Below are 25,219 nucleotides of genomic sequence, written 5' to 3'. Positions count from 1 at the left end.
AATTGAAATCAAGAGTAAACCCCTGCACTCCACCTTTTTTTTTCTTAAACTGCCTCTAAAAGCAGTCCAACATAGGGAAAAACATGATACACCATGCAGCTTAAATCAACATATCAAAAGGAGAAGTAATCCCCAATTCCCAAACCCAAATGGGTTCGTATGTGCAGAAAACAATGCAAAACACAGCAATAACGCTTTGCTCAAAATAATACAATCTACAATTGATGAATTATGTGTCTATAAATCTAACATGTCTATCGGCGCTCATTGTCTCTCTGTTTGAACTGACGATCAAAAAATGTCAATCACTTGCATTTGTCAACAAGCATGGGGTCGATAGATCAGTAGACCACTCTATCAATCCCATGTAATCCTGAGTGGCGCTACAGTGGGAATGTCTTTGACCTGTCAGTGGGCAGTCAGGAGGGAGACCTGGAGAAAGTGACTAAAGATCACCTGCCCTTGACACCCTCATAACGAGATTAGAAGAACTTGGAATAACAGACACCGCCCTACTATGGATCAAATCTTTCCTAACAAACAGGACGGAAACTGTATGGATGAAACCCTTTAAATCCAGCCCGAGAGATTCCACCTCTGGAGTACCACAAGGATCATCCTTCTCCCCGCTACTATACAACATCTACCTGTATCTACTTATCAGAATCATCAAAAGCCACGGCCTCACCTGCTACAATTACGCTGACGATACACAAATAATCTTCAAAATACAAGACAACCCGGAAAGAAACTCAACGCTAGAAAACTGCCTCCGAGATGTATTCTTCTGGATGAACTCCAATTCCCTCCAAATCAACCCAGGCAAAACTGAAATAATGATTGTCACAAAAAATGGAGGAAAAAACCAATTCATCCCTTGGCCAAGGGAACTCGGGACTACCCCAGCACCCTCGGCGATTGTAAAAAACCTGGGGTTCTGATGGCCAATAATATCACGCTAGAGCCACAAGTCAACGCTCTCCTCAAGAAATGCTTCTTCCTCCTGCGAGCGGCAAAGAGAATCTTACCGTTCTTATCGTTCGCCAACAAAACGACCACCATCATCGCCCTCGTCATGTCCAAGGTAGACTACGCCAATAGCCTATACCTAGGCATGCCTGAACGACTCCTAAAAAAACTACAATGCATACAAAACGCGGCAGCCAGACTACTTCTGAAACTACCCCAAAGAGAACACACTGAACCAGCGCTGAAAACACTACATTGGCTACCAATAAAACAACAAATAAAATTCAAAACAATGTGCATTACGCACAGAGCAGTTCACAACGAAGGCGCTGAGTTCCTAAGAGACAAACTGCACCTACAACAACCAACAAGAACGCTCAGATCAAGCATGGACATCCCCCTGAAACCGAAGCCCTACAACAAAAGAAAACTTGGAGGATCCTCCTTCTCTCACCAAAACCACCTATTATTCAGGAAATTACTCAAAACCTGGCTCTTCATGTCATAACTAGAAAGACTGGCCACAGGGGCACCGACATACCAAAAAACATCAACGAACGTAGAGCGACCGCGATAAGCACCGATCAATTAATGGGAAAAGCTGAGGTAAATATCCCACGGCATATTAAAGGACCAAACGGGTGACAGTCGCAATACAACCAAAGACAGTAAACATAGCAAACTAAGACAGAAAGACTAGAACGAATCATCAAGAGGACCAGGACCTAACTATGACCTTCCCCAACAGCCCTTAGAACAAAACATAGAGAGGGAAAGGAAGCACTGCATCACGGGCCCAATGCAATGGGTGAGAAACAGAATGTTTCATCACTACACACGGTCCACCAATACAAAGCAGCAAACACAATGCCTCACCACACAAACTACAACTAAACAACAGTCTCAAGGATGTTCACCCCATGGAAATCAAAGGATCAGTCACGACAGAAGGATACAAACGTCTGAATACACACGCTCACCAAGACGGATCCATTAGGACAACACTTCAACTTGACCGCAACCCTGAACCACTCAAAGCCTTAACCGACCAGGGTCACACTAGATCACCTAAGAATATATATCACCCACCCAGTCCCACACCTGAAGATTAGGTTCAGACGCACCCACAAATCCAAACTATACTCAATAGGATACAGTTGGATCAGCGCAACACCACCAAATTGAGTCGGCCACCAGGAACCAACAACATCCGAACCCACAGCAACATCCGAACCCACAGGTATACAACTCTAACGGAATCATAAGTACCTGAACTAGGATACAGACCCCACTAACCCAACCCTCAATCTTCTGCATACTTAAACCCACACAAAACCACACAACCATCTTTCTCCCAGCAATCCGCACGCACTTTACCACACCGCATCAACAACACATAAACTTCACCCACAGCACTCAAGGCCTTCATCCGATCCGATACTAGCACCAATGCCCAGCACTCGGTGTATACCGAGCTGAAGCTGCCAACAGCACACCACATCTCCCACTCTCCCACTCTCCCACTCTCCTACTCCCCTCCTCCCGACTAACCCTACCCCACCCTTCCTGTTTACAGATCCGCCCGAGCGCCTGGGGACCAATTCCGTTGGTGATGGTGCACTATACAAGTACCGATAACATAACATAACATGTGTGCCATGACATAGTGTAGCCTGACATTGCATTCTTAGCCTAACATCATGTCAAATACACTAGAACTGTCACGCCACTCAGGTGGTACAATGTGGCTAGACATGCAGAAGAACCTAGCAATTGATACAGCCATCCTTACACTGCATCACAACCACAGCATTGCTATTCTGGCAAGCACCAATCAAAATTAGCACTTTGCCCATAAATCCTATCATATTGTTGAACAATGTCACTGACCCAATGTGAGTGAAATTGTACTGTTTGCTGCTAACTTAACACTAGTTCCACAAACATTCCTTGAAGGGGGACCATGCAAGTAAGTTTGCCCTGATCACACAAAGGGCCTCATTACACGGATGGCGGTAAGGATTTACCGGTACCGGTAAAATACCGGTAAATCCTTACCGCCTTACTACGACGTCCCTTTGCGGGTTGGGGAATTTAACGCCTGCTTTTTGCAGGCGTTAAAAACCAACCCGCAAAGGGACCCAGGGAGCTAATTACGGTGCCGCAATTTGCGGTACCGTAATTTGCGCCTTCCCCATTCCCATTATGCCCTATGGGGCAAAAATGGGAATGGGGAAGGGCAATGGTGGAAGGGGGAATTACCGCCCCGCCAACCTTGGAATGGGGCGGTAATTCCCCTTTCCGCCAAGGCGGTGCTGGTATTTTACCGGCATGGACCATGGCGCTGATAGCGCCATGGTTCACCGCCTTCCGTGTAATGAGGCCCAAAGTCTCTGAAGGTACTCTCTGACCCACTATTTGAAGCATTGGATCCCCCGACCCCACAATTTTGCTCTATTTGTGCCCCTAATATGTAGTGTTATAATGTAATGCAAATAGTCTTTTATGCTACCTTAGTTATGCGCATAGTGGTCTTCCAACGACGAGGCTTGCCCTCAGATTGTGTGATAGTGCAATTCTATTGGTGAGAATATCGATGGAATAAATACCGCTTTGGAAACAAAATGTATTTCCTAAGTAACAGTTCCCACATATTCTAGGGCTGGGTTCATTTACCAATCGAACTTCAGTCGTAGAATATTTTGGAAAAGGGCTCGATGGTTGTCAGGGAGCAGTAGAAAATAAATACTGTTACAGAAACTGTATTTATTATTATATTTTTTTACAAACCTTTACAAAATCATATAAAGTAATATCAAACATTAAACATCAAACATTTCTTGTATCAACTTTCATAGTCATCTCAGCTCATATCATACCGTATCACACTTAATAAACGGGCTCATACAAACAAATTTTCACGATAACCCTGAAAACTATTGTTAAGTACGTAGTGTCAATACTACAAGATACAATCTATTCATACATTCTATACATAAAACCTTAAAACATCAAGTTAATGGATAATTTCATTTAATTTGACATTTTCCATTGGCTCAAGGTTAAGAGAGCAATACAGTACAGGACAGGACATCGTCTCAATTCTGACTGCCCATGATATTCAAAGTCTTTGATATATCACATCAGATCTGATATAATGCTATGTGGACAGATTGTAGATCAGAATTCAGACAAAACCTCCATAATTTATCACTTTCTATGGCATCATAACTTCACACAAACCGGCCAAGAATTGTCATGTATGTTGTTCCCATTTTAGGACATAAAGTTAGAACATGTCTTGGTGATTCAATGTTCGATGGCAGTTTACAAACACTACACAATCTCTGTTCAAGAGCAATGTTAGTGAAACCACCTTGTAAAGCAAGAACTGGTAGTTGGTTTACTCGCAGTTTCATCACAAATTTACGAACAGCCAGGCATGGACATTTCAAGAGGTACTGTTGTGTTATGAGGTATTGTTGGCTAATGTTCGATATATATTTGAAATTATGTAGTGTCTGTAGTTGAAAATAATTGTTAATCCGTCCCACTGTTCAAGTTTACGTTTAAAAATAGCCTTCAATACTTCAAAATTTGCACCTCGTGAGAAATCGGGATTCCAATTCATGTCCAAAAAACAATCATTATTGAGTTTCACAAGATTATTGACTGATCTCAAATCGTGATTGGTACCCATAAAATGTAACAATGGGCATCGAGGGAAACTGTGAGATTTAATATAGGGAAACAGTATTTATTCCAGCGATATTCTCCCCGTAGGTGTCTTCTCACTATGAGGCCCGGGTCCGGCCTAGTGCAGCTGTACGCTTTGGGTGTCCCTTCACAGCTCGTGTGGCGCTGTGCCTTCATGTTGCCAGCTCAGTCAGGTGATGATCGCTCCCTTCAACCTCTGATACAAAGCATCCCCACATATCTAAGGGATACCACCGACTTCCTAAACTGCATCAATGAGGTTAAAGCCCTAGACTCTGACTGCATGCTTTTTAGTATGGACAGCTGTAGCCTGTATACATCCATTCCCCATAGGGAAGGTATCGAGTCAGTTGAATGGCTTCTTCTTAATTCATCATCTTCTAGTGGAAATCCGGAGTTTATTATGGAACTACTCAATCTAATATTATACAACAGTTATTTCAGATTTCAGAACACATTTTTTCTACAAACGGGTACGTCCATGGTGTCATCAATGGCCCCAGTATATGCGAATACATTTATGTATCGCTTTGAAAACGAATTTGTATTAGATCACCCTCGGTGGTCTGCATGCATATTGATGTGGAAGCGCTTTATTGACAATGTATTCGGCATATGGTGTGGCTCAGAGGAAGATTTGTTATCATTTTTGGAATATCTTAACTCAGTACATGCCAACATCAAATTCACTATGGAGGTAGGCAAACCATTATTACACTTTCTGGATGTAAACATAGAAATCAAGAACAATATTTTATCTACATCAGTCTATCATAAACCAACAGATGCCAATAATCTCCTCCATTTCACAAGCAATGCTCAAAAGTCTTCCGTTCCGCCAGATGTTAAGACTGAAGAGGATCATATCAGACCCAGCAGGACTAGACATGGAGTGATTACGCAGCATCAATATTGAGTGAGGCTAAGGAAAGGTCTGACCTAAAAACTAAGGAACAGTTATTGTCTGTGAAAAATAAAGAGAAGGAACCACCACTTCTGTATATATCCAAATTCTCTCGTCAGAGCTTCCAAATTAGCAAGACAATCAGGAAACACTGGGGAATACTCCAAATGGACCCAACACTCCACAAACTGTTTCCTAAAGCACCTATGATGGCGTTTAAGAGAGGCCGCAATTTGCGCGATAAACTGGTGAAGGCAGAGAGACCGCCCAAAGAGAAACAACAATTTCTAACAACAAAAACAAAAGGCACCTTCCCTTGTCTGGCTTGCTCTCATTGTAACAACGTGATTAAAGGTGACTTTATCAACCATCCTCAGACCGGTAAGAAAATCAAATTAAAAGACTATGCAACATGTCTTACACCAGTGGTAATCTACTCCATTAAATGCCCGTGTGGACTTCTGTACATCGGCCAAACAACCAGACCCGCCAAGGAGAGGTGGACTGAGCACAAATCAACAATCCGATGCAAAAACACCAAGTCACCATTGGTGAGACATTTCTTAGAAAACAATCACTCCATAGCTCAACTCAAATTTCAAATTCTGGAGGTTGTGAAGCGTCCCCACAGGGGAGGTGATTATCAATCGATCTTATCAAGATGTGAGAAGTATTGGATCCACTTCTTGGACACATTGGATTCCAAAGGTCTAAATGAAGAATTCTCACTAAGATGTTTCTTTTGAGACAAATGACCATTCTATGGTATCCCACAAGGAGGCCGTATGTTGACTTCTGAGATTGCAACCCTTATGAACATGATTTTTCTTCACATATTTCCAATTGCTTACATACAGTTCTTCATTCTCTACATTACGAACCTTGGTCTTTATCAGAGGACTCCCTTATAGATAGGTGATTATCCAGTGGTATATCCTGAGTAGCAACAGTACACATCATCGCCATGGACGGCGCGGTAAATTTGAACCAGAACTGTACATTACCACATTACCCTTAATGTATGAGCAGTTAGGAGGTTTTTATTATCTTTATTCCTATACATTTGGTGTATTCTTGATGTAGAGCGTAATCACCAATGCAGTGATTGTTAACTGCTTCGTACAAACTTTTTATATTTATGTAAAACTAATAGGTACTGCATCGGCGAGTTCATCGTTGGGTGGTACTACATGTACAACATAATGAATTAATAAATTATAAGTTATGTAATTACTTCTCATTGTGAAAGAGCACCCGCTTCACACTAATTAAGACGCTTCACACTAATTAAGAACATTAGCTTGGAATTCCCATTTAGAGTGCCCATTTTAACATGGAACCCATTTTAGTCATTCACTCTATTCAATCCGCCCTTAGTTTCTACTACTTCCTCAGCCATTGACCTCTCTAGTTTAATATGGCGGCCATCATCACGTGATATACTGACTTTGATCACCGTGGCAACCGCCACGCTCTCCAGAGTACAACCTGAATTAGACACACCGAACGCTGCTTAGAGACAGGTAACCACTTCGTCTACATGCACCATACAGAGTCATTTACTTGGCGATCCCGTTAATATCTTAATTCGTTCGTCTTTCTACAGACATTATTCAAAGGCCATTATATGGGACAGCGAACTCTAATACATTTACCCATTAACGCATTCGGCGACCATCTTCGAAGCAATCAGCACGTCTTGTGCCATCACCCTCGCTGAGCTTCCATCAGCCCACATCAGGTACTTAATGCACATTTAGATGTCCTTTCCGTTAACCAGCATCTATTTAATTTCTAAGACATAGCATATTCTTGCATTCCCTTCTCCTTATTGCAAGCATGCTGCAAAGGACTTATATGAAAATATAGAAGCTTCACATCACGTCGCTCCAGATAGCCTCAGCTACGCGTTTTTTTTCTCTGCATTTGAGTGTCCGTGAGGACAGTTGCACCAGTGAGTTTTATTTTTATTATTTTCTATAACTCCAGTCATGTCAGTACTATGTAACATTAGACACCGACCTGTTACTTCATATTCGACAGATGAAATGGATTTTTTTCATTACTTTTAGACCCACAGATGTAGTCATATTTACCTAACTCAGTTGAATACTTTGGTATTTCATTTTTCTTCGATCCAAGGATTGATCCACTTCACGACAAGAGATAGACATTTTTCATCCATCCCTTGAGACTTGTGAGTCATTCGAATTTTTTCTTTCCATGCTAATACAAGCTTGATGAGTTACTGCCGCCCAACAAATAAATGCACATATCCCATCCCGCTGTACTACTATACCTTTCAATCATTACTAACAGGTCTTTTCTGTTAATTGACCACCTCTATAGACACTACACTACCCTAGTTTGACTATTACCACCCACTTAACTAATGTTCTACCATATTGATGCTTACCGGGTCCTCTTATATTGCAACTGTGTCCAGTAACAGCATAATGCTTGACATTACCATGAACCGCCTATTGAATGTACAGCATGCTAGATAACAACTATTCCAACACTTTGCATTGTTGCTCCTTAATTACCACCACTGGTATATTTCTCTTAACATGTGTTACGTAATGTTTTGCCATACACAACTATGGAAAATATACTCACAGTAGTTATTATTTTTCTCCACCCCCCCCTCCCTTTCTCCCCTCCCCCTTCTTTTCTGTTGATTACCTTAATTGTGTCATAGTGCTATTAGGCTCAAGAAGAAGAGGGAATTACCTCGAAACGCGTCACCCAAGCACAAGTTAAACTTATGGATATTTTTCTTTGCTATTCTTTGCATTTGATGCCAATTGACCCACAGTAAACTATAATCATTGCAATGTATTTGCTTTGTTCTTTTGAATTAAATGCTTTTACCTTCTCTTAATTGAGATTATCTTTGACCATAATTGAACGTATGGTACATGTGAAATTGAACGCAATTTATTGAATGTCTTTATTGACAACATTATACAGTGTGCAGGGGACGGGAGGGCTCCCAATTTGGATCCTCTTACTTTTTCTACTTTCTGGATGTCGGCTCCCAGTCAGGCGTCCGGCAAGCTGTGGCTTCTTGGTACAGCTCGCATCATAGCCACTGGGGTAATCTGACCTAAATCACTGTGCTCTAGAGTGACCAGGTTTTCAAAATGAAAAACCGGGACTGCCAACAACATAAAGGAAGGACTGCCCTCATCTTCAAGCCCTTCAACCAACCCTGCACCCCCGCCCCTCCATACCACAGTATTTCCAGCAGTGCCCGTTAATTTAAATTGCCTGTTTTGGTCATGGATATATACCAATAAAAAGTAGTATTTGCTCCTATACATATTACAGGGGTCTATGACTTTTTTGGGGGGGACCCCCCAAAACCCTATTTTCTAAATAATTTGATGGGTTTTTCCGACAAAAAAAATCGCTGTAAAAAACCCAGCAAAAAAACAACCTGCGAAGAAAGGACGTCATACCTTATTACTTTACTTACTGTTCTCAGTGGCACAATCAGTTAATGCTGAGGCGAAGACCTGTACGGTTGGGGGTTCGAGCCACGATAAAATTCGGAGCCTAGAATAATATTTAGTTAATTTATGATTGTTGTTGACCGCCCCCAACACCCCCCCTCCTTCCAAAAAACCGGGACGGGTTTTAAAATTTAAAAAAACAAAGGTGGACAGTGGGCCTTATTCTGGGACAGTCCCGGCAAAACCAGGACGTCTGGTTACCCTACTGTCATCTCTAAATATTGTTCAAAATATATTTCTACCTAAAAACTCGTTTCCATGCAAATAAATATCGCACCACACTGCCATCCAGAGGTGTTTACTAGATTTATGTGCCAGCAAAAAAAGGGCCTTTGAAGCACTTTTAATTACTTATTTTTCCAGTTCTAATGCTATATTAAATACATCTAATGAAATGCGCAGCAGTGCTATGTGTGTGCGTGTGGTAACTCACTGCAGTGGAGCTGTACATTTTCGTCATAGCTTAGTCTAAGTGCGGGAGTAGTAGGAAGGGAAAGTAAGACCTTGTGGCCAACCATCGTGCATTTTGTTTTGAACTCTGCCCACTGGAGCTTGCACTAGAAAGGTATGCGCTTTTAAATTGAGCTCACAGATTCTGTGTGGCAGTATATAGCCACTTACAGCCGAGTTATGCCCTCTGCTTGTTAGGTAACATATAAGTATGATTGAGGAGAGATGACTTCTGCATGGCAGGTCAAAGCCAAGTAATCATTTTTCCTCAACATCCCTCAATTTGTTTTTTCATGACTCAAGATCCTGTATCACTTATGGCCCATGCAGGCAATATCTAGTCAACACATGACTAACAGCCACCTCCACGAGGCCTACGCTGCAACAGTTCTTGTTTAGACTGTGAGCGCCACAGGCCTATAGTTTGAGCATCACAGGCCCATACTGCAAGCTGACATCCTGAAGGTGCAGCTTCACAGGCCCGTCTGTCATCCAGCACACAGAGGATCAGTTTTAGTCTCGAAACTGACACTCTGAAAGAAGTTCCCAGGGCTAAGCTGTGTCATGCCACAGACCGCGGGTCAAAATGCTACGCTGAAAGTTACCGCGCAGTAGCGCCCCTGTGACTAACTGCTGCACACAGGGCACAGTTCCTGGCCTTCACCACCCGCATCCCACTGTGAACTGCCACCCTGAAGGTAGTACTCTCCATGCCTTCAAAATGGCACAAAAGGGCTCAGCTATACAGTTCATGCATGTCAGTGCACCTGCTAAAGACCCACATTCATTCTCTGTATGGGTATGGGTATGGCCCCAACGGGCTGTAGGTTGAAGGCCCTCGGAGGGATCGAAGTCCAAATATGGGAAATTGGGAGGTGCTATTATGCGTGTGTACATTATGTCCATTAAAGGTTCTGAGGGGAGTGGCCAAGTCCCTGCTAGACCGGAAGCGGCAGGAGACCACACTCAGGGAAGACACAGGAGAGCCACACACGAGCATGGAACAGAGGCACACTGCCGTCCCACAGGAGAGGTGACACGTGGCAGGTGTATTTAGGATACCTATAGAGCAGTGGGTGACAGAGAAAAAACAGGCAAAGAACACACATGTAATTAATAGCGGTGGAGACGACACACAGAGACCGAGCAATTCTCAGGGTGACTGGGAATTTAGAGAATAGCTGGGTCATAAGATGAGAGGTGGCGTGCGGTGGAGCCGGTTATTTTGCCTGATGTAGGTGCATGGTGGGGGATTTGACATATTTACGAGGAGGAGGAAGGATAACGGATCTATGAACAATTTTCAAATTTGTTTTGATTTATTCGAATGTTCTTTTGGTTGGTTTTTATGCTTTTTTACCACAACAACCAGAGAGGAGACCATCCGTCCCCCACCGCTCACGTCACTTCCTATATACCATACTCAAACGTATCATCTGTATTTGTGTGGTTGAAAAAAAGCAGCAAAAAATGCGGCAAAAGTGGGTAATACCAGGATGACGTGTAAAGAAAGTCAAAGGAGGGAGGCTGGGGGCTGCTAGTACAGCTTGCATCTCTTTCTTTGACTCACTCCTGCCTCCAGTGTAAGCTACTCTATGGCCTGCCTGCCTGTGCTCTGCCCATCTAGCCCTGTTCATTTGTCTCTGCCCCCCAGTGAAGAGGAGCTGGAGACCTGCTCTCTCAGGGTCCTGGAGCCAGGTGGGAGTCCGAGTCGGTACCTTCTGTGGCTGCTGTCGGAGCGAGCCTGCAGCCTCCACTACCTTCTCTGCTGCCTGGACCGGATTGGACAAGCGGAAGCAGTTGGGTTCCTGCAGGACCTGGGTACATGCCTCATCCTTTCATCCTTTTGCCCACTTTCCACTGCTTTTCCCTTGGATGACCTTTAACCGGCCTGGCTTTGAATGATGTTTAATGTGCCAATGCAAGATCTTGATGGTTGATTTTCATTTGCTTGTTTAGGCCCATGTATTTGGTCATGTTGAAGAGCGACCTATCTGAACTCGTAGTTTATAATAGTAGGTTCTAGATATGCTACAGTATTCTGCAACTCAATGGCTCCACATACACCGTGGCAGCCCCCCAGTCTTTAGGAACTCAGGAAACACATGTCGTGACCCTCCGCCCTTGCACAGGTGAACCATTTCTTTTTTTTTTTTCAACTTTATTTAAATTTCATATATAACAATAATAATATTCGGGAGAATCACAAAAGTAACAACAAACTAACAATTCTTTCAAATACAAACACATCAACTATGTAGCAATGAACCCTCATCCAAATTCCCACCCAATACCCAAATCACATTGTAACGCACACACAACAAATACACACATACAAACAAAACACCACAACATCAACTCCTCCCCATCCCTAGGATTCTTCAATCCAATTTACTTTACACTTCACCCAAATAAATCATGGAAGGATTCCCAACTTTCGCAGTATTGACCTAGGTTTCACTGGTGGATCATTAAACATGTACTCTCTAGTCTCCTCGTTGTTCTTTACTGGTACAATACGCTTTTTTCCAATGTCTTGTAACTCAGTTGCTGCTGCTTTCGTCATCCCTTCTTTCCTAAATGTATTCACTATCCTTTTCTTAGTGAGATCGCTTGTCTTGCCACCGCTTACAGCACAACTTTCTACATGGTACAATCAATGTATTAGCATGTCAACCCTTTGCTATCCTCTCCAAGGGTTAGCACGGCTCAGGGTGCGCTGATGACTTGCTCCGTAGCATTGGATGAAATGAGTCACAGATCTCCTATCTTGCAGTCAATGAGAGCCCGTCATAAACACTTTGTCATTACACTTAGTGGTCATTTTCTTGCAAATGTCTAGTATATGACTACTTGCTCTTACTCGTCTGTTGGCTCCTTAGTTGATAATGCCAGCAGAAAGGCCAGCTACTCCTGACAAGGTTTAATGCAGTGAAAATTACCCATGATTCAGAAGAAGGCTCAATGCTGGGCTCATTCCAAAAGCCCACTGCGCTCAAAATTGAAGTCCCTCTGACTCTTTAATTTTGAGCTCAGAAGATCAGGGTTTTGAAACATGTTCAATTCAAGAATCTAAGATCAGCATATAGTTCGAAGGATCTCAGTCGCCGATCATCTCAGGCCAGAACCATTAATTAATACCACATTTGCTGAATGGTCAATTCCAGAGCTGATTCAGTGCACTGTGTGCAATCGAGAAACCATGTGCACTTTCTCCACCGATCCCAGGCAGCTGAAACTGTGTTTTCAGTGCCTCTTCTCCCATTGGTTAAAACAATCATATTCTGCATCTGTAGGTTTACCACATGAATTGTGGACTCAGGGAATGAGCAGGTCTATATGGTAGCAATGGCATGGTGCCATGCTGATGGCTTTTCTCGGGTTCTGGGGGGAGGAGAGGGCCGTGCTTCAAGTTGACCTTATATCAGTGTGAACTGTACACAGTAATGCTGTCTACTCAAGCTTTTCTACTCTCTACAGTGCAGGAGGGGATCCACATTCTGGCCCAGCCGGTGTCGCAGATGGCAGTGGAGGGAAAAAACGTTTCTCTTATCTGCCAGGCCGTCGGGCCTCCTGGGCTCAGCTACCAGTGGTTCTGTGGAAAGCAAGAGGCGAGTACTCTCATCTAAGCTTAGGTGAGTAGTCTCATCTAAGCTCACCTGCATACATGTTAGTCACATAGTGGCTTGTCTGGACAGGTTGTTCCGTGCACTTTTCCAACCTCACATCGTTATTTTCTTCCCTGAGACCTGGTTTGGACCAAGGACGGTCTAGCACTTCTCATGCTTTGCCTTTTTGTTTTGGCTGTTTGGAGCATCTCTGGTGGGATTTGTTGCATTATAAGACATGTTCAGGCACGCATACATGCACAGAGCCTTTCAAGCCATCATCATCAGTATTGGCCACTGATCTATTTATTGTCTGCAGAAGTGGAAAGCAGGGGGAGGAGGGAGATGGTGCAATGTTCAACTCCACAGTATCCACTTCAGGGCTTGACCGACTAGACTGTCTCTCTGATGGGAACATTGGTCAAATGAATGAATGATTGGATTTCTTTGCATACGTAATGCTGAGGCCTTCAAGTACAACATGTAGCAGAGAGTATACGTGCTGACCCTGTGAAAGGTACCTGTGTGTTGGAGTCCTGCAAAAGGGGGCTTTATGTGGGTCATAGGGTGCAGGCTGTGTAATGTTGAATTGTGATCTAGATATAATAAATTCTCCACTTAGATTTAGAACTTGATAGCACTTCCCCTTCTTTGTGCAGAAGAGGGATCAAGTGGCATTGAATGAGGGTTGGCCTCGATATTCAGGCCACCAGTGCTGAGGCATCTAAGAGTGAAACATAGAGAAAAGCACCAGTTCCGTGCCATGGACCGTCGCTGCCGATCGCTGGTTTGCTTCTTTACTGATATCTACGTCTCTCATTTTTGCGCCCAGGTTTCTCATGCTACTTCCCCAGAGCTGGTGTTCAGACCAGCCACCTTGCAAGCCAGCGGCTGGTACATCTGCAGAGTGCACCACGGTGCCAACTTCACCTTCTCCAGGTGGGCTCAGCTTCACGTCACCCGGGCCACCAGCCCTAAAACAGGTAGGTGTGAAGAATCCTGCAGAGTCCTCACAGAATCCCTGACTAAAGTCTCCCAGGTGGCCAGGGGAAAGCAACTGCTGCGCGATCCTAACCCTGCCGATATTAGTAGCTGGGTGAATCACATGGAAAGAGAAGGCCTCCAAGGGAATAGGACGGCTCCGCTAGGAGATACACAGTACTCATCTTCTTCAGAGAATGAGATATCCCTGATGCCAGAATATATAATGGTTTGTTGTCAGTGTAAGGCTTCCCTTCCCAAAGGCATCCAATATATTAATAATAAAAGCCCTTATGGCCCACATAAGAATAGAACTTGTAAGGATCAGAACATCAATACCGTTATTCCTGAGAGATGTGATGTTCCCTTTGGTTTGAGTTTTGAAATTAATAACCAACCATTACTATCTTTGAAACCTTTATCCAGAAATTTGTCTTATCAACAGAATGAGTTTTGTAAAGTTAAAACAAAAATATCTGAAGAAAAAAAGAATAACAACATTGGGGACTTCAAGTCCCATAATGCCATAGGTACTGGGACAAGAAAGAAGGGCTCAGAGGCACAGAACTGCAGTATGCAGTCTAGCGTTCCTGAAAACCTAAAGCTGAGCGGGAATTATGATTAGTTACATCCTCCTCAGGTGCAGATCAGGGGGTACAGATCAGGGGGTAATAAAATCGCTGCAAAAATGTTGCTGGTAAAAATAATCACGGCAAAAATGCAGTGGTTTGACCCAGTAAAGGTGTACCCCATTATACCATTTAAGGGGGGCAAGGGTTGCGGGGGCGTCCCCCGCTCCTCTTAAATGGTATAATGGGACCTGGGGTTGCGGGGGTGACCCCTGCATCCTTTACATGATTGTGGTGGTAAAACCACAGCATTTTTGCCACAATATTTTGTATACACAGCCATTTTTGCTGCGATTTTAAGACATGGAACCGATCAGGGGTGGCAGAAGCAGTAGTGGTAGATGCACTCATCAGTGTGTGAGCAGCAGAAGCAGAGAGTTGTGGCCTTGAGGTGCAGAGATCATTCAGTGAGAAGCTGTGTGGAGGCTGACTGTCCCACGGGAAACAGAAGGTGAGAGCACTGGATGTGTGACCGGAGGGTCAGGCTTTTAAATCCTTATGCGGGAAGCAGAAGTTGAACTAGCAGTGGGTCAGAAGGAAACGCAGAGGAAGACCAGTGAGTTTGCCTATGCGAGGCGACTCCGGGGGCCTATGCGAGCTGACCCCGGGGCACTCTGTGACAGACCGCTTTCTGGGAATAGACATTTTGAATACCGAACCAATGAATTAAAATACATTTGGAATAATTCTTACATTAAATGAAATGTGGAACGAGTAGATTATATTCATTGTTGCCAAAGTAAAGAGAGGGCAATAATTGATCAAGAGAACCAGTATTGCCTTAGCCAAAGGAAGGGTACAAGACTTGAAAACAATTATAACTACCATTGCCAAAGTAAAAAGGGTCAATACTTGATCAGGAGAACCAGCATTGCCTAAGCCAAAGAGAGGCAATAATAATAATCAGAAGGAACACGTATTCCTTGAGAAAGAAATCTAAATCAGAGATATAATCAGTAGGTAATTGGTGGAGCAGAAGAAACCCAAAAGTTGGCAGGAAAGAAGCCCTCCTTTTAATCATTATCAAGGGGGTGAGGAAAGCAACATATATTGCATGTGGCAAACATGTCAGAGGAACAAATAGCATCAATGGGCATTAAGTCCTTTTGAAAGAGGTTATACATCTCAATGTTGTTGAGGGTTGAATACCTTTATGAAGTTTGAAGTCGACCTCACCACTGAGTACTGGTAGTAGTAGTGTTATCCTGGCAGGTGAGTATACCAGGAAAGGAACTTTTTCGTGGTTAGTCCTGGTAGGTTAGTGAACCAGGAAGAGGGCATTGAAGCACTGCACTGTGGGTGAAGGTTATGGTGGAAAGTGGCAAGTCCACTAGAATGTGATGATTTGAACTGTGATAAAAACTCATCCTGAAAAAAAATCTTATTGCGTATGAAGAGAACAATATTGAACATTCAAAGAATGGGAAGGAGAAAGTATTTTGGTTTTGTTGAAGCAGACAATTGTGAACTCTTTGAACAGTCACCTTGGAAGAGAACATGTTGTTGCATTGAATCCAATTGGAAAGCTTATGGAGTGAAGAGAACTTTGTGTTGCACTTTCAAACAAACTTTGGGTACTGAAAAGAACTTTCTTGACTGGAACCTTGATTTAAGAATCCAGCTTTATTCCTGGGGAATAGGGAAGTGGCCATATTACATGGAACCTTGGTTATAAAGCTGTGTTTGCAAATAATGATTATGTTGTTGAGTTTGAGCAGCCATCTAATACCTGTATGTTTTGTTATGCATGTAAGTGAGGAGAGGGACAGAAACCTTTTAGAGGGGTTTCCTTGAGTCTTAGTTTAATAGGTAGGGAAATCCTTGTTAGGTTAGGGAAAGTGAGGCATTTATTTCACCCTTATTTCACCCTTATGCAGGGCAGCCTGGAGTTCATGGATGTTCATGGATGTTTATCGAGGGGTCCGTGTCATGATGGCAGTGTCACATTTAATGATATGATATGATGTTCATTTATATAGCGTCCATACACAATGTGTTTCAAAGCACTACAAGGCAGGGAACAAGGGAAAATACAATGACATACTTACAGGACATGAACAGTAAAGATGTGAAATTAACTATCGTACTAGGCCTGACGACATTTCAGATAGTGCAAGAGCTAAGACATAGATAAGGAAGGGAGGGGGAGAGTGGGAAGGAAATGGAAACAGACAGGCGACTACCATACTAGGCCTGACGACATTTCTGGTATAGCTGGAGAAAAAAAAAGGTGAGGGAGAGGGGTGCAGAAAGGGAGGGGAGGAACTAAACAAGCGACTATCGTACTAGGCCTGACGACATTTCAGATAGTGCTGGAGGAGGGAAACGGTAAGGGGAGGGGGAGGAGACAGACGAGGTTGCTATCATACTAGGTCCTGGGACAATTCTGATAGAGTAAGTGCAAAGAAGAAGTAAGGGGAGGAGGGGAGGAGATAGGAAAAGGGAGAAAGGGATAGGAGGAGAGAACAGAGACTAAGCAGTCAAAAAGAGTGGAGAAGCAAGAGGGGAGAGCGAGGGCAGAGAATTACAGAAATCAGTAGTAAAACATAATGTTGCAAGCCAGGATACAGGATGAAGATGGGAACAGCATGAATCAGGGCCACCATGAGTACAAGATGCAAAGGAAGTCCAGCATGAGAGTTGAGAAAGGGTGATGCATTGTGAATCAATGAAGTCCATAAAAGTCAAATGCAGCATTGGCCACAAGACAGTGATGGTGAATCCAGAATGTATCAGTACAGACTCCTGCAGAAGTAGGCTGGAGGAGGCTGGGGGGAGCAGGATAGAAGAATTAAGCAAAACAGGAAATACATGTGTGCGAGAAGAGTGGGGGGCACAAGGGAACATCACGCGGGGACCAGAGAGGGTGGGGATGGCCTGTGGGGAAAGAGGGATTAAACACATGTTGGTGCATGTTTACCTGCTGTCTGGGCAGGGGGTCAGACCCTGGGTCCTCCTGGTCCAAACGGGTCCGAACAGGAATTGCCCTTTGCTTTGTCTGCCCTTTGCTTTGTCTGCCCTTTGCTTCGGACGCCCAGGCGAGAGACGCCCTTGATCTAAGAGTTAAGAGCAGGAACGAAGAGGCAGGGCTAAGAAGGTGGGTGGGGCTTAGGCCAGGTGACCTAGATCCACTTGCACCTGCTCCCCATTTGCAAAGGAAAAGAGGCTGGAGGGCTCATTGAGTAAAGGAAAAAGAGCGGCAACCAGGAAGGCACCAGGTGGGCGGGGATTGCGAAGTTGGGAAAAGAGCGGCAACCTGGAAGGTGGCAGGTGGGCATTACTTATGCCATGTGACCTAAATCCACTTGTACCTCTCCCCATCTGCAAAGGAAAAGAAGCTGGAAGGCTCCTAAGTAGGGAAAAAGAGCAGCAACTAGGAAGGCACTTGGTGGGCGGGGCTTGCTAAGTGGGGAAAAAGAGTGGCAACCTGGAAGGTGCCAGGTGGGCGGGGCTTAGGCCTGGTGACCTAGATCCACTTGCACCTGCTCCCCATCTGCAAAGGAAAAGAGGCTGCAGGGCTCCTTAAGTAGGGAAAGAGAATGGCAAACAGGAAGGCACCAGGTGGTCAGGGCTTGCTAAGTGGGTAAAAAGAGTGGCAACCTGGAAGGTGCCAGGTGGGCTGGGCTTAGGCCAGGTGATCTAGATCAACTTGCACCTGCTCCCCATCTGCAAAGGAAAAGAGGCTGGAGGGCTCCTTACATAGGGAAACAGAGTGGCACCCGAAGGCACCAGGTGGGCGGGGCTTGCTAAGTGGGGAAAAAGAGGGGCAACCTGGAAGGCCTAGTTCATGAATTGAAACGGGTAGATAACGTACTATGAAATGTGTCTATCTCACGAACATGATATCTTTGCTGAACAAGTGCTTTATGTTCTCCATAACAAAGAACTGTCTCTGCAACTGTTGCTAAAATAAGTATAATTAGACTGAATAAGAAACTTGTCATAATGTGTCATATTTGTCATGATTGTCAATCACCGAGCCCTAGCACTAGATGATACATTATGGGCGGTTTGATTTGCCTTCAAAGATTACATGTTTGTAAATATGTTTCCGCTTGAGCGATGCTCGCTCTCTTGCGTCTCACGAGGACTGGGTGACACACATTGCGAGACGTTAGACGCTGTCGGCCGACTGAGTATACTTTGAAATAAACCATATTACTTGGAAAATCGAACCTCGTGTCTGTCGTAGCACTAGTATATGGTGATTGTGCCTTACTTTCCATATCCTGGGGTCTTTACGGCCTAGCAAAAATGGTGCCCGAATAGGGACCCTCCCCCTTTTGCTCCATCGTATACGTTAAGTTTGAAGAAGGCAAAAACGTATCGAGGACGAAGTTGTCGAGCCCGGATCGAAAGGTGTTTGGGGCGCCCCTGTAGACGTGATGATAGACTCCTTTGCAGATCTGTACACAGCTGATCCCTGATCGACGAGCAGCATCCAGAGAGCATCGAGGCGAGGGTCCCGAAACAAGGCATATTGAGCCAGATACACAGTCACGACGATTCTTGGTTGCGTCTGTGCACGGACGAATTGCGTCTTGAGTGATGAATTGATTGATCAGGTGAGTCGTGCTCCGATTCTTAAACGCCCTGATATTCAGAGTTGCTCTTGCAAAATCAAACGCCCAGGGTAAGAAATGAGTAAGGATTAATTATGCCTGGGAAATTGTCTTCCTGCCTAGTCAGATTTTTCCACTGCTGTAGACAATCTTTAGAAACTGGCCAGGTCATGCCACCCGTAGGGGCGCCAGCGTTTGAAATGTATGTGAAATATCGAGGAGGGGCAATAATGTTTAATGCGATTTGGCATAGGCAGACCAGACATGCATCAGACTTACAGTGGCCTAATGATGGGAGTTTTGAATTGACACGTATAGAACACTTAGAATCAGTATTGCTATGCAAGAAAGCACGCCCAGCAGCATTCAATGTCATAAGAGATTGGAGGAAGGAAGCCACTCTCCGTCTGAGAAGTAGAGAGAAGCATGAGCGTAGACATAAATCAAATACAGAGAAAGCGCTAGAACTTGATGAGCATCAACAAACAGAGGATCTTAGAAGAATTGACAGGGCCTTCCAATTAGGCATACAAAAAATATATCCACAACAAGATTTGCATACTTCAGATGAACTAATAAACAAAATCTTGAATGAACGAAGAAATGAACGACCTCAAAATAATATTGACCTTATTGCTTCTCCACCTCATTTGCCACCCCCCACTCCTGTTGTTCCATCTGCACCATCTCCCCCTGTGCCCGTGACATCATTTCTTCCACTGCCGTCAGACCGTGAATTAGCAGCTGCTTTGGCAGGCAGTTCTACAGAGGTGAGGCCTGCGCCACATGGAAGCACTAGAGTAACTCATTGTACGGTTAGCAAAGCCAGGAAGGAGCAGCTGAGAGCCTGAGCAGAAACATATATTGACAGTGACGATGAGGGAGCCGTGCAGAATTCCATGTGTGACTATAAAAGGCTTCGCGAACAGCAATTATTGTTAGAATGCATGGGAGAGTATCTTGTGGGAAAATGGAGTAAGTTGACTGGTACATTGGTATCGCAAGAGTTGCGTGAGCTCAATGTTTTCTCGTTTGCGGGATAATGCGTCGGAGGTACAAGAACATGTAGGCCGGCTGTTTGTGTTTAGAAATGAGCTTGATCAATTGAATGAAGAAATAATGAAAAAAGCTAAACCGGTTGTGTCATTGGGTCAGCAACGAATCTTGCCACTGTTAAAACCTGTTAGAAGAATTGACACTGTTAAAACCTGTTATATGAGAATTTGTACGCAACAGGCGCGTAGATGGATTACAGATGTCACCATTTCCCCAATAGAAGTGCATGATACGTTTAGTCAGTATACACTAGAGATGCAGAGAAAGGTATTGCAGGTCATGGTCGAGTATTTGCAAGATGAGTATTTGAAGAAGAAAGCATGTTGTCCCGCTGATTTGATGACGATATACAAAAGAGCATTTTCATCTGAAACTGGAATGACTGCCTTTTCTCTTGATTTAGCTTTATTGCTTAGCAAACGAACAGATGTAGAATCACCTGGTTTGCAATAGCCTATGAGAGAAGTGCCCCCCACGTTTGTCCCGAAAGTAGAAATTGCTGCCGATGGTGGAAATCCAGCGCGAACGATAGAGGCCCATTATACAGTGCACTTTGTGCATGTCCCTTTTTCTACACAGGAGGTAAATAATATTAAGCAGACAATCCCTGATCTAAAGAAAAATCCGGCGGGATTCTACAAGGAAATTGAGTCTGTTTTGAATTCCTCTGTTTTTACAATGAGTGATATTGATCTATTGTTTCCCGTGATTCTTCCTGTAGACATATGGAAACAGGTTAGGAATATAAATGACGCAGATATATTGGGGATACATGGGAGAATTCGACTAGAATTGATGCAGAGAGAAAAGCTGGGGAAAAACCACCGCTGGTCATGTTTGGGATAAATTAACGGCTTGCTTATAGGGCATAGATGAAGCTGCAACAGATTATTTTAATCGGTTTGAAGAAGTATTTGCAGATTTCAGTGGCCAAGATTTGAGTACTGAACCTGGGAAGAGGTTGTTTGTTGATAAGTTTGTGCGACGGCTGTTACCGAAAATTCAAAATTTAATAATGACATCTGAAAGTGCATGGCAAGCAAAATCGCAAAGTGAAGTATTACACATGGCCCAATATTATGAGAATAGAGTAAATGCAGAGAAGGAGAAAGAAATAGGGGACAAAGGGAATTTAAAAACGAGGGTGTTAATGCAGCAAATAGCAAACAATAATAGAGGTGGCGGGAACACACAAGCCAGAGCTCATTTCTCCAACATGCAAGGTGGTCCGATAGGGATTAATCAATGTGCCTATTTTAGAATAGAAGGTCATTGGCGAGCACAATGCCCGTAGATACAGAATTGGAATGGGACTTTCCCGAGAAGGCAGAATAGAGGTCGCCCGGGAACATACGGGTTGGAACCAGTATCTATTACCATAGACCAGAAAGTGCCCTATGTAGAAATGAAGGTTGGGAATGAGGAACACACTTTTCTAGTGGACACAGGTGCACAAAAATGTTCAATTGACCATCACCAGGTTCCAGATATACCACTGTCAGGGCAAAATAATGTCTCAGAAGGGTTCGCAGGTACACCAGTAATTAGTCCAGTGTCACAGTCAGTTCCTATAACAGTAGGTCCATTCACTGAGTCTTGCCCATTTCTTTTGACAAAAAATAGCGGTGAAAATTTGTTTGGTTTAAATTTGTTGAAGGAATTGAATGCGGTTATTCATTGTTCTCCTGATGGAGTATATTTGACAATATCACCACAAAAAACTCCTGTATCACAATCTAAACCATTACCGACAGAACTGAGTAAAGTACCAACTTGTATATGGGCAGTAAATGATAACGATGTTGGTTGTTTGAAAGAAGAGCCAGTGAAAATGGTCTTGAAAGAAGGATTACATTGCTGCGTATTCCACAATATAAAATCTCGGCAGAAGCGGAGAAAGCATTGAAATGCATCATGTCAGATTTAATTAAAAGAAACGCAATTGAAGAGATTTCAGGTAGCACGTGCAATAGTCCAATTCTTCCAGTTTATAAGAAAGGAGGAAATGACATACCGTACCGTTTCATAATCGATTTGCGCGGATTGAATAAAGTTGTTGACCCGCAATTTCCATTAGTTCCGGATGTAATTTTGACTGATTCCAGCATCTGCATCATACTTTAGTGTTGTAGATTTGAAGAATGTGTTTTTCAGTATTCCAGTACATCCAGATAGCAGATAATTATTTGCTTTTACTCTAGGGGGGCGTTCATTTACATTCACACAAATTCCACAGGGTTACACTGAAAGTCAGAGTATTTATTTATAGTAGAGCGTTAAAACAACAACTAGACATGCTAGAGCTACCAACAGGTTGTCTATTGTTACAATATATTGATGATTTACTGATTGCAGCAGATACAGAAGACATTTGTAAAGAGAGTACAGTTGCATTATTGACACATTTAGCAGCGAATGGACACAAAGCTTTGTTAAAAAAATTCCAGTATTGTCGAAAGGAAGTGGCCTATTTGGGCTACCTCCTTTCGAAGGAGGGAAGAAGATTGACACAAGAAAGGATAGAAAGCATCTCTGATATGCCAAGGCCAAAAACACAGAAAGAAGTCAGGGCTTTAATTGGCATCGCTTCATAGTGTAGGCAGTAGATCGCGAACATCGCCATGATTGTGAAACCAATAGTGGCATTGACAAGGAAGGATGTTCCCCTCCCTTTGCATGGAGCATGGAATGTCAAGAAGCATTTGACCTGCTCAAAGCTGCATTGTGTTCACCTCCAGTTTTGGGCACACCAAATTATGACAAGAGCTTTAAGTTATTTGTGCATGAAAACAATGGTTGTGCTTTGGCTGTCTTGAACCAGGAACTAGGAGGGAGAAATAGAACATGCAGTTATTTTTCTTCCATGCTGGATCCTGTTGCATGCGCTTTTCCGCGCTGTTTGCGAGCTGTTGCTGTGGCTGCCGTGTCAGTAAAACAAACCAAGGGTATGGTTTTAGTTCACACTTTAACCGTCATGGTGCCCCACGCAGTAGACCTTCTTTTAAATAGAACGCAGACGCAACACCTTACATCAGCCAGGCTGACGAGGTGTGAAATAGTTCTATTTGCACCGCATATTCAAATTTTGAGGTGTTGCGCTTTGAATGCGGCTGAGTTAATGCCTCCTCCCAATGAAAAAGCGGGTGAAAAAGAATTCCCGCGTGATTGCTTAATGGTCATTGAATAAGAAACTAAAGGAAAAATTGATCTAACAGATACCCCACAAAAAGAGCCAGATGGAGAACTGTTTTGTGACGGTTCTTGTTTTAAACTACCCGATGGTACATCAACTGCTGCATATGCCATCACTACATTGAAGAGTATTGTAGAAAGCAAACGAATACCGTACAACTCAGCACAGGCTGCAGAGATAATAATGTTAATCAGAGCATGTGAAATTTCTGAAAACTTGAATGTAAACATATATACTGACGGTCAGTACGCATTTGGGGTGGTACACAATTTTGGTTGACTATGAGCTGAAAGGGGTTTTCTGACATCACACGGAACTAAAATCCAACATGGCACCTTGATAGTAAGATTGTTGTCCGCACTTGCGCTTCCCAAATGATTAGCAATAATGAAATGCGAAGCGCATAAGAAGGTAACATGTAATGTTGGAAAGGGAAACACATTTGCAGACAAAATTGCGAAACAAACTGCCACTGATTTACACACAAAAATGTATATTGAGAAGTTGAAAGAGATACCCTACATGGTAGAAAATGGAATTGCCACAGTTAAAGAGATGCAAACAGAAGCAACTGCAGATGAAATAAAAGCATGGTCTGAGGGTCCAGCAGAATTAGATATAGAAGGTTGCTGGGTAGACAAAAATGAATAAAAAATGAATATTGCCAAATGCCTATGTAACAGCGATGGTCACTAAGGCCCATAGCCCAACACACATGTGTGCTAAGAAAATTATTCAACATCTAGACATAGTATGGCAGAATCCACACATTAGGAAAACTGCTGACAGGCTGGTTCAAAACTGCATGACTTGTTTGCAACATAACATTGGAAAAGGAACAGCAACTCCAGTGGGTAGTTTTGGCCCCCCCTCTAAGCCATTTGAAGTGATCCATTTTGATTTTATAGAAATGGAAAGGTGTCGAAATTACAAATACATCCTTGTAGTGGTCTGTGCATTTAGTAAATGGGTGGAGGCCCATCCCCTAAAAGACTGTACAGCAATGAGAACAGCGAAAGTCATGCTAAAAGAGTATTTTTCTCATTTCGGTTTGCCACGTGTCATAAGGTCAGATAACGGGCCGCATTTTATTGCAGCGAGGTACTACAGTCTGGGCCGGCCTCCAGATTGATAAAAGATTCCACTCGGGCAGGCACCCGATGAGTGCCGGTCTTGTGGAATGCCAAAACGGTATTTTGAAGAATAAGCTCAGTAAAATATGCATAAGGAGTCAGTTGAAGTGGCCTGATGCATTGCCGTTAGCTTTGTTGTGCAAGCGAACGTCTGTGCAGGCAAAGACTGGACTCTCCCCATATGAAATTGTCATGGGGAGACCATCAAATATTCAGAGCGCCCCACAGCCTAAGAAACTGCAAGACACGGAGTACCCTTTGCTCATTACATACTGTAAACTGTTAACTCAGAACTCACGTTTAATTCATCAGCAGGTGCAGGAGGCTCTTCCTGCAGATATACCAGCCCAGGGCATTGTCTGCAGCCTGGAGATTGGATCCTCACCAAGAATTTTGAAAGAAAGCCTTCACTTGCTCCGCTGTGGAAGGGGCCTTATCAGGTCCTCCTGGCAACACAGACTGCAGTCCGAGTGGATGGGCGCAAGTCATGGATCCATGC

General features: G+C 43.6%; 1 protein-coding gene across 2 annotated transcripts in view; it reads left to right on the top strand.

Annotated features, from left to right (window-relative positions):
* LOC138574636 (mucosa-associated lymphoid tissue lymphoma translocation protein 1-like) overlaps positions 1-25,219 on the top strand; it is a 294,117-nt gene that overhangs the window by 118,941 nt on the left and 149,957 nt on the right. Inside the window, exons 3-5 of one of the 2 annotated variants that reach the window (XM_069649421.1) lie at positions 11,213-11,379; positions 13,039-13,169; positions 13,999-14,149. In XM_069649421.1, coding sequence (XP_069505522.1) covers positions 11,213-11,379; positions 13,039-13,169; positions 13,999-14,149 — 449 coding nt within the window. The remainder of the gene's footprint in view (positions 1-11,212; positions 11,380-13,038; positions 13,170-13,998; positions 14,150-25,219) is intronic. The other variant, XM_069649422.1, reaches the window with a different exon arrangement.

The sequence above is a fragment of the Ambystoma mexicanum genome, chromosome 1p, assembly GCF_040938575.1.
Source record: "Ambystoma mexicanum isolate Mex_15411 chromosome 1p, UKY_AmexF1_1, whole genome shotgun sequence".
Lineage (NCBI taxonomy): Eukaryota > Metazoa > Chordata > Amphibia > Caudata > Ambystomatidae > Ambystoma > Ambystoma mexicanum.
The sequence above is the reverse complement of the archived record's forward strand: the minus strand, read 5'-3'. Positions and strand labels throughout refer to the sequence as shown.